The sequence below is a fragment of the Microtus pennsylvanicus genome, chromosome X (assembly GCF_037038515.1).
Source record: "Microtus pennsylvanicus isolate mMicPen1 chromosome X, mMicPen1.hap1, whole genome shotgun sequence".
Taxonomy (NCBI): domain Eukaryota; kingdom Metazoa; phylum Chordata; class Mammalia; order Rodentia; family Cricetidae; genus Microtus; species Microtus pennsylvanicus.
This window is the reverse complement of record NC_134601.1, coordinates 54,955,138-54,964,877: the sequence shown is the minus strand read 5'-3', so window position 1 is coordinate 54,964,877 and position 9,740 is coordinate 54,955,138. Positions and strand designations below refer to the sequence as shown.

General features: G+C 49.9%; 1 protein-coding gene across 1 annotated transcript; it reads left to right on the top strand.

Annotated features, from left to right (window-relative positions):
* Positions 1–2,286: 2,286 nt before the first annotated feature.
* Positions 2,287–6,350, top strand: LOC142841485 (homeobox protein Rhox13-like). Its single transcript, XM_075958397.1, has 3 exons — positions 2,287–2,804; positions 4,766–4,811; positions 6,099–6,350. The coding sequence occupies exons 1-3, from the start codon at positions 2,416–2,418 to the stop codon at positions 6,213–6,215; spliced, it is 552 nt and encodes a 183-aa protein (XP_075814512.1). The 5' UTR covers positions 2,287–2,415; the 3' UTR covers positions 6,216–6,350.
* Positions 6,351–9,740: the final 3,390 nt, after the last annotated feature.

Here is a 9,740-nt window from a genome sequence, read left to right as displayed (position 1 = left end):
ATGCAGAGGTATGGCCTAGGCTACTAATGCAAACTTGCTGCATGGCGGGGTCCCAATGCCTGGTCTCCTGCAACTGCACACCCTGGTTTGTTTTCTCTCTGTTCCTTTGAGTGCTCCAGGGACCTCTTCTGCTGCAGATTTGTGTTATGTTGCTTTTGGGTCTCTAAGATGCCTCCCACTGAGAAGATCTGAGAGCCCTTCCTGTAGTGGCAGGTATCAGGTACACTAGGGACGGGCCCACTGCCCTAAACCTGAGGTCTCCCCATTTCACATCTAGGAAATACTATTTTGGCACAGGTAGACACTGGTCCTGGCTCTAAGACTATTCTAGCAGTCTTCCTGACTTCCCTGGGCCTGTGACAAAGGGGTAGAATAGAGATATCACATTTAGACCTGCCTGTTCCCCAATGTCTTTCGGGCTGCCACACCTTGACCAACTGGGCGAGCAGCTACTGACCATCACCTACTGCAAATGGACTCCGGTCTGAGATGTCCAGGGGACATGATGGCCACGGTGCTGTCCAAAGCGGGCAGGCACAGCAGCCTTGGATTCCCTGTTTGTCTTTGGTCAGGAAGAGGGGGCAGGGACTCTATCTAGAAGGAGGAATGAAGCCAGAGCTCAGCCCCTGCCCCCAGGCTGTGCAGGGCTCATTTGGCTCAATGCTTATCCTATAGTGCCTGGGGAATTGGAATGAACTGAAAGCATTGTCAGCCTTTGAAGGGAGGACTGGAAGCAGGGGTTTCCAGGTGCCTTCATACTGTCTCCGGGGAGCCTGAGCTCCCAGCTCCTTCCAACTTCAACTGTTTCTCCATAGGAAGAAGAGTTCCTACACCAGGGAGGAGTTCTCCTCCTTCCTGACCCCTCCCTTACCCTGTCACCCCACTGTGGCAGCTGCCACTATCAGCAGGGCCTCTTCTCCCAATTGACTTCTGGATGGTATTTTACAATCATTTTTGTCTTGGGATAATCAGCAAGAACTCATGGTGGGGACCACACCTGGAAAAGCACAGAGAGAGAGAGAGAGTCAGAGACAGAGACACAAAGACAGAGAGACAGACAGACAGAGAGAGACACATAGAGACAGACAGAGGAAGACAGAAAGAGACAGAGACAGAGAGACGAGGGGGATCCACTGAGGACCTAGACCCCACAATGGATGTTCCAGCAAAAGATTATTTTCTTGATTTTCATTCGGGCGCTTGCCACCAATGTCCCAGGTACCAGGTACCTTCTCCTGAGCTGCTTCAGTGCCTGGCTGCCACACCCAGTGGCATTTCAGCAGGGACTCATGCTCCCTGAACTGAACCTGCAGATGGCGGCTTCTGCCTCAGCCGACTTTGGATTCTCGTCCTATAGTCCTCAGCGTGCCACTGAGATGTGCTGCAGACACGCTTCCCGGGGAGACACAGGAAACGTGAACAAACCCCTACTGAGCCCGGCTAAGCTGCCTAACCTTTTACTCCTTGTGTCCTGGATTATGAACTCTTTCACCTCCATCTGGAATGTCTAAAGTCTCCAGGAGGCTTCCTCCCACATGGAATTCTTATCTTGGAGGAAACTGCCACACACGTGTATCCAGCAGTGGGCCAGAGCCTGTTGAGACACGTCTAGGTGACCACATGCCTGCCTCAGGTTCTGACTGGCCTGCCTATGACCTAGATATGGCGCCATTCTTCTGTAGCTCGCGGTGCTGTGCAAGGGACCTGGTCAAGTGGCTCTGTGAGAGAGCGCCTTTACCAAATATGGGCGGTGATTGTGGGTCTCTGGGTAAGCAGGTGTTCCCAAGGGTCCCCAGTCTCCACCCACTGACTACACGCAAATGGCCGGGATCTCTCTCTAACGGAAAGAGCTCTCATTGATATTTTTGAAGAAAAGCCTTGGTGCTGTGCACTGAGGAAATTCTGTAAACAACCCTTCACTCAGCTATCCAAGATTCACATAGCCCTCCCTCCTGAAGGCTCAGGCTGTATTTCTAGTGACTTCACTGGGGTATTTGGACTCATTAATGCCAGAACCCCCATTCTCAGGGGCTCATTGTGAGTTTTTCCCTCTTCCCCACTCACCATGCTAAAATCAGCCTGAAATCTCCAGTAGCCCCTTTGACCTGGTCTTCTGTGGGGTCTCTGAGCAGTGGCCAGGGATAGAGGCCAGATCAAAGCAGATCACCTAGGGGTAAAATTCAGCTTCTGCATACACCCTTTCTCCCCCCCCCCTTCCTTGGGGCCACGCCCCAGCCCATTCTCACCACACAGGCACACCCACTGGGGTAGGATTCAGCTAGAAAGCCAATAGTGGTCTGGCAGGAGGAGCACCTGAGCCTTTGTAGCCCCAACCTGCTGAAAGCCCCCAGGGCAAGGCTGCTGCCAAAGGCTCCAGCCAGGGGCAAGTGTCTAGGCTTCCATAGAGCAGCAGCCATGGCGCACATCCACGATTACAGTGACCACTTCTACGCTCACATGGAGGACTATGGAGAGGACAGCAGCCCCCGTCCTGAACAGGGGGCAGCAGCTGAAGTGGGGGGCAGCTTCTGTGAGGGAGCTCTGAGCCTGGACCACAGTGAGAATCCAGAGGACAGCCAGGCCCAGGGGGGGCACGTGAGCCCTCATGATACCCTGGATCCCGAAGATGACATCAACAGCCAGGAGCCCATGGAGGTGGACCCAGAGGAGGCAGCCCTTGAGATGCCTGAGGTTCGAAGGAGCAGGCCCAGCAGGCCCCGCAATCAGTTCCACTTCACACACTGGCAGGTGCGGGAAATGGAGACTGTTTTCCAAGAAACCCAGTACCCAGATGTACTCACAAGGTAGGTGCTGGCTCCAGGAGGCTCCCGGACCTCCATGGGCTAATGTTTATGTTGACCTGGCCTTTACCCCTTCTTTTCCCTGTTGTCCCCATTACTCTCCAAACCACGGGTAGCTTCTCCCCCGTGACCGGAGTGGGGAAGTTGTTTGTGGTGGTGACCGGAAACAGGTGTGCTTACTGCTCCTGACACTCTCTCCATTTTCAACCGGGGAGTGACGTAGATAAATGAAAACCGTGTTGGAATGAAACTGTTCTGATGCTTTAGAGTCTGCAGAGCCAAGTATGTTTATGCCTTCTCTCACAGGGCCAGAGAAGTCCGTTCCTTGTGACAAACTGTATCAGAATCCCCCTTTTCTTCCCCTGCAGACCGAGACATCTTCCTGTTGAAAAGAGGACTCTAAAGGCTCCTGCGACTGAGCTTGATGTCCTTTTTCTGCCTCTTTTGTCACAGTTCTCTGGCTTTTCAGATGTCGTTTCTGCTGGTGGTCAGACTGCTTCGGGGCTTATTATCACCCCACTGAATCAACACACCCCACCATTGCTTTAGAACCCCCCCTCTTAGGAGTTCAGGTTTGCTGTAGCCCCCCTGGCTATTGGGGTGGTGAGGTTTTTCCCTGGGGTGACGCAAACGTCTTTCCCATCCTGGCTCTGTCTTTGATATGTAAAATCTGAAATGGATTTGCTGGACTGCTATGTAAACTCTGAAATGGATTTGCTGGACTGCTAGGTAAACTCTGACATGGATTTACTGGACTGCTAGGTAAACTCTGAAATGGATTTACTGGACTGCTAGGTAAACCATGAAATGGATTTGCTGGACTTCTAGGTAAACTCTGAAATGGATTTGCTGGACTGCTAGGTAAACTCTGAAATGGATTTACTGGACTGGGTCTGTTTCTAATCAGTTCTTTCATTACCTAGGGCATGAAGTGATTTTCCCACCCACACTCTAGGAGCTTCCCTTTTCTCTCTTTCCTCACCAGCGCTGGTCATTTGCCTCTTGATTTTTTTGATTACTTCACTGGGTAACAGAATGTGGCCATATTTTTCAAACGTTTTATATAACTTGGTTGTCTTTCTCACTTTTTACTCTTTTGTCGGTGGTGAGGGCTGAAGCCACTTGTCTGATCCACAGGAATTCCATGTTCCCAGCCACCATCTCATGGCTGGATTTAAGTGGGCATTTGGGTTAATGGACTGTCTTTGGAGTCCTGGCTAAAAGAAAATCCAGAATACAAACAAAACTAACCTGGAACTTGAGGTCATCCTCTCTCTGATCTTCAAGTACCAGGAGGACAAATCTGAGGCCAGTTGCCCTGGCTACCAGCCTCCTCTTACTGATTGAGACAGGGTCTCTCTAATGTCCTGAAGGAGACCTTGAATTTAACTAGAGCCTAATCTGGCCTTTTATGGTGACCCTTCTGCCTCAGTTTCCCAGTTAGCTGGAAGTACAGGTCTCCACCATTAGTTCTGGCTACACAATCTTGATTGTGCCCCATGATACCTGGAAGATTCTATTTTTGATGCTCTCTCTTTTAGTCCAAGTTTTCCCCCTCCCCTGCTCCTGCCTGGCATTTACAATTGGAACTAAAGAAAATTTGCAAAAAACTGAGCAAGAATAATAAAGATCCTGTCCTCATGCGTGCTTTCCCATAATTCCTACATATTACTCTCTTTAAAATTTGCATAGCATCGTAATAGAATTCTGCCTTTTTTGCTCATTTAAAATACAGCATTAAAATGATTTGTGTAAGCTGATTAATGTTGTCTTGACCACCAATGTACAGCACAATGTTTTAAATGCCCTGATGATCGAACCCTTTCAAAAGTGTGCCTGGCATTGTGTGCAAGGAGTCCTTGAGTTGAGCAGGGTAATACAGTCTAACACAAGGACACACTGTTTCCAGCCTGTGACTTTTCTCAATACCTTGACTACTGATCTCTGTGCCTTTCTCTACACAGAGCGGTACTTGCCAGAAACATGGATGTGCCTGAAGCCAAAGTGCAGGTGAGTAAATTCGAGAGAGCATGGGGCAGGGCCGTCCACCTGGAGCATGCTTCAGTCCTGGACCAGCCGTCGTGGGTCTTTTTCAGGAGGTGTGAGTTGTCTGTCATTCTTGTGATGTCCACCACTGCCTTCATCACTGGAACTTGAAGGAAGTACACGCCCCCTCGGGTTTCTTGCCCATTCTTGGAAGGAAAGTGATACCTTGTGGAAAAAGAAAACCAAGGCAAACTTAAGCTGCTCATACTGTATGTGCAAAGCCCACATGCAGCTCATAGCCTGTATGATAAACCCTTATACAGCTGATATTCTGTGTGCAAAGCCAAGATCTTTAAACAGCATGGACTCTGTAATCACATACATGTAGAATACATACCTGTGAGGCCATAGCTATTTACCTAGTCATTCGTGTTTAAGTCCTTCAACGTCATTGCCCTTTTCATGGAGATTCTGTGGAGTCATGCCGGATGTGGAGTCATGGAGGATGCTGTGGGAATAATCAAGAAGATGCAGGATCAAACAGGGCTATAAATGGTTCAGTTGTTAGCTTTCTGAAAGTTAGTCGTGCACAGTCGGGTAAAGGAAAAGCTACTAGTTATCTGGACTTTGCCCATAGCAGCTACACTAGGATCTCCAGGTGCAGGTTGTGGTGAGATTGGTGTGGAAATAGAGCACAGTAGTCCGAGTGCTTGCTCCTCTTCCTCTGTCAGTCTGCATGAGATAGGAGCACACAGTTTTAATTTGGGGGGTTGTTTTCAATACACTTGATGCCTTCACCTGAACACGTGGCCAAAACTGTCCCAACAGCAGGGGAAGGGGGCGAGGGATAACCCCCTTGAAAACTTGTCTAAGGAACGAAGCATTCAAAAGCAGAGTATGGAAAAAATTAGAGATGAGCCAGCATTGGAATAAGGTACCAATAAAAGTCCACATTGGGGTCACGTTAAGTGTGAACCTGTCTTGTGCCGAGTCTGTTCCAGAACGGGGCACAGGGCTGCTCCTCTCCCTGTGTGATCTGAAGGAGCAGGCATGCTGTTACTTTCATAAACTCATGGTTCCTGCCGCTCTTGTCAGTCTCCTGTGAAGAAGGTTCAGTTCCAGAGACGCTAGCCTTGTCCTCCAACACCCAAAACACCCTCCCTGCTTCTGCCCTGCATGGCTGAGGTTTTGAAAACAGCTCCTTCTGCTGTGTGGTTTAGAATGGCAGTGACATATAACGTGTCCCAGTGAAGTGGCTCTTTCCATCCAAGTACTCAGCACGATGACATGCTTCCTGTCCTCTGCTTTCAGGCTTGGTTTAACAACAGGCGAGCCAAACAGAGAGCCCGGGAGAAGAAAGCAATGCTCCGGAGTGCACCACGTGGGATCCAGGACCACATCTGCATGATGGATGTGGAGGAGCCCTAGAGTGCCATCCTTGCCCAGGAGGCACATGGAGATGGGCTGTTTGGTGTCTCCCCTTGCTTAGACATGGAAGAAAGCCATGTCTCCCTATATCTAAGACACTGGTATGACAATAAAAATAAAGACAAATTGTTCCTGTTTCTTCTTTCTGCTTTGTACACTGTAGATGCAAAGTGGTCTCTCTATGTACTATTCAAACAGATGGCACAGCCGTCTTTCGTGAGATGGTATGCCTACGTCCCCTGCAGTGTCCTCTGCAGTTACCGTCATTTCCCAGGCTTTACTGGGTTTGCACAGAATGCATGGGTCCCTGCGTCTCACCGATGCTCCCTTCGCCCCCATTGTGACAACTTAGGAGCAGAACCATGTTCAAGGGTCCTCATTGTCCACAGTAGGAGGCCAGTGCTTTTTCAGACAGCACTGCCTGCTGCCCGCACTCGAGTTCAGTTCCAACCTGAATCTTCCAAAGGAAAATCACTGGATTCACAGGAGCAGGGAAGTGAGCGCTCTTCTTCACTGTTGGGGTTCTGGTCACCCTACCCCACCATCTGTGGGGCACACGTGGTACTAATACATCCTGTGGACAAAGTTTCTGTTGCTTCAAAAGAAACCAGAGAATCCAGCCATTCCGGGCTGGGGGGAGGCTTCCTTTTCTTTTCTCGTAACCATGCGCCAACAAAATATATTTGCGTGTAATTTTTAAACAAATATCTCTGAAATTTATCTTTTGAATTAGGTCCATTTCTCACTGATTTTCCAGAAAATTGAGACATCAGAACTGGTTATTGAAATGAATCTGGTTCTTGTTGTGTGTACTTGAGGGTGTGTGTTTTGAAAACGGTTGGCCTTAAACTCATCTCAAGAAGGATGAAGGAAGTTCTGGTCTTGTATCTAACACATTTGTGGTCAGATAATAGGCGTCCACTCAGATTTAGGCAATTCTGGGTATCTAACCCATGGCTTAGAGTGGGCAAGAGAAACTCTCTGCTATTGGAGATACATCCTCATCCCCAACATGGTCGTCTTTACACAATTCTCCAGAATTAGAAAGAAATCCTCAGCTCATGGTAGACCTTGTCTAGGGTAATTTCAAGTTATACTGGAAAGACAAAGGGCTGGAAATAGACTTGTGCAGATTTACAAGTGAGGCAGTAACCAGAAGTGTGAGGTAAGACTTTTGATAGAAGGAAATCTTAGACACCAGGGCCCCCAGACATTCTCACACCATGAAAAGGAATCGTCTTGCCATATGATAGTTCTTTAATGCATTTCTAGTCTCAGAGTGACAAGGACATGCTGGGGGATAGTGCTGCCATGGGGTCAGACTGGCCACATACCAGTGAAGTTCCTGCTCTGTTGAAAATTCTGGGATAGGGACCAGGCCCTGCTCTTGACACTTGGGCTATTCTGAGAGGGAGAGAGAGAGAGAGAGAGAGAGAGAGAGAGAGAGAGAGAGAGAGAGAGAGAGAGAGAGAGAGAGGGAGGGAGGGAGGGAGGGAGGGAGGGAGGGAGGGAGGGAGGGAGGGAGGGAGGAAAAGAGATGAGCGGAAGAAGAGGAGCAGGAGCAGGAGGAGGAGGAGGAGGAGGAGGAGGAGGAGAGAAGAGAGAGACCCAGAGAAAGAATATTTTAGGAACCTCAGCACAGGTATAAAATTCTCACAGCTTGTAACAGCACACTTGAAGGCTAACAGGGAAGATGAGCTCCTGTCTAGCAGCCCCAGGGCCTGAAGAGCCTCCCAGATAAACACATTACTTAATATCTGTTCTCGGCCAGGTACCAGGGACCCAGTGTTGGGCACTAAACTAAGAGAGGTTGTCTTCATATTTCCACAAGACCTCCAGAGCTCCTGGCGGATCTTTTTTTCCTGCCGCAAATGCCTTCACAAAGTGGACCATCATTCTTGCCCTAGGAAGATAGTGCACCAGGGCAAAAGAAGTCATGGAGTAGCGAACTGGAAGGCCCCTTCTACATTCTACTTTTCCAAGGGTCATGCCTTCCCTGTAAACTCATCCTGTTCACTGAAGAGTGAAACTGCTCTTGGTTATACACTTCAGGGTCTCAAACCATACCAACCGTCAATCATCCCAGCTATAGAAAAAAAGCCTCTGATTGGATATGACAACCCGAGTGGTCCAGCCTTAGAAGCATAAGGAAAAGAATGCTTCCTGGGTGAGATGCTGTCCCACCGGAAGTGTACAGGGCAACCGTGCAGAACCTGAAGAGGCGAAAAGGAAGGCAAAGTTTTGGTGACTTTGACAGCATTCCTGTCATGAAGCATGGGGACATCAACTACCTGCCTCACGAGGGACCTGATGAGAAAAAATGGAAGGGTAAGTACATTCTAGAGGTGGGGCTGCCATGGCCGTGAGGGAACGTTGACCTTCAGAGGCGGCTGGGCATGCGCTGCCCTCTATGGCTGCACACGCCCACGTGGGCATCAAATGTCTTGACGCCATGGCTCCTTTGAACCACCCTGGGCCCTGCCGCCTCATCTTGCTCTTTACCCACTTTCAGGTGCTGAGCACTCATGGTCTTGCCGACTGGAGAGGGAAGAAATGAGGAAGAGAGTGGAAGCGGCCAGCCTGGGTCGCGAGCCCCAACCGCAGAACTGGGAGGAGTAGAAGAACTAAGAAGGATGGGGCGGAGTGGAGAAGGTCCCTCTGTTGCTGTAGCTTCAGGACTCACAGATGACAGGAACCAAGAGGGTACCAGCCACATTAGCCAGGAGAGGGAGCATTCACCTGAGGAGCCAGTCCCCGAGAGCGTACGGGGCCCCGAGGCTGTACAGCCGTGCCATTGTTAGTGCCCGTGTGAACCATATGTTGAACATGCTGCCCCTTGCACAGTCTATGCTAGTCAATGTACCTGGTGTACAGTGTGTGACCATTTCTGTATGCCATGTAGAACCTGTGTTCTTCACTGTGCCCCAGGTACAACCTATGCCTGTCACTGTGCCCATTTCTCTACCCCAGGTAGAGCATATGCCAATCACTGGGCCCCAGGTACAGCCTATGCCTGTTCCCTTGCCCGAAATACAGCCTGTGCCAATCATTGAGTCGCACACATGGGTTATGTCCATTACTGAGCCACACGTGCCGCCTGATCCTATCAGTGTGCCCCAGGTTCAGCCTATGCCTGTTCCTGTGCATCATATACAGCCTATGCCAATCCCTGTGCCCCAGGTTCAGCCTATGCCTGTTCCTGTGCATCATATACAGCCTATGCCAATCCCTGTGCCCCAGGTTCACCCTATGCCTGCTCCTGTGCCTCATATACAGCCTATGCCAATCCCTGTGCCCCAGGCACTGCCTATGCCTGTTCCTGTGCCTCATATACAGCCTATGCCAATCCCTGTGCCCCAGGTACTGCCTATGCCTGGGACGCTGCCCTATGTACAGCCTGTACCAATCACTATGCCACATGTACACCCTATGCCTGTTCCTGAGCCCCATGTCCTTCCTATGCCAGTTACTGTGCCCAGCGTCCAGCATACACCATTTCAGATACCTAACATACCACATATGCCA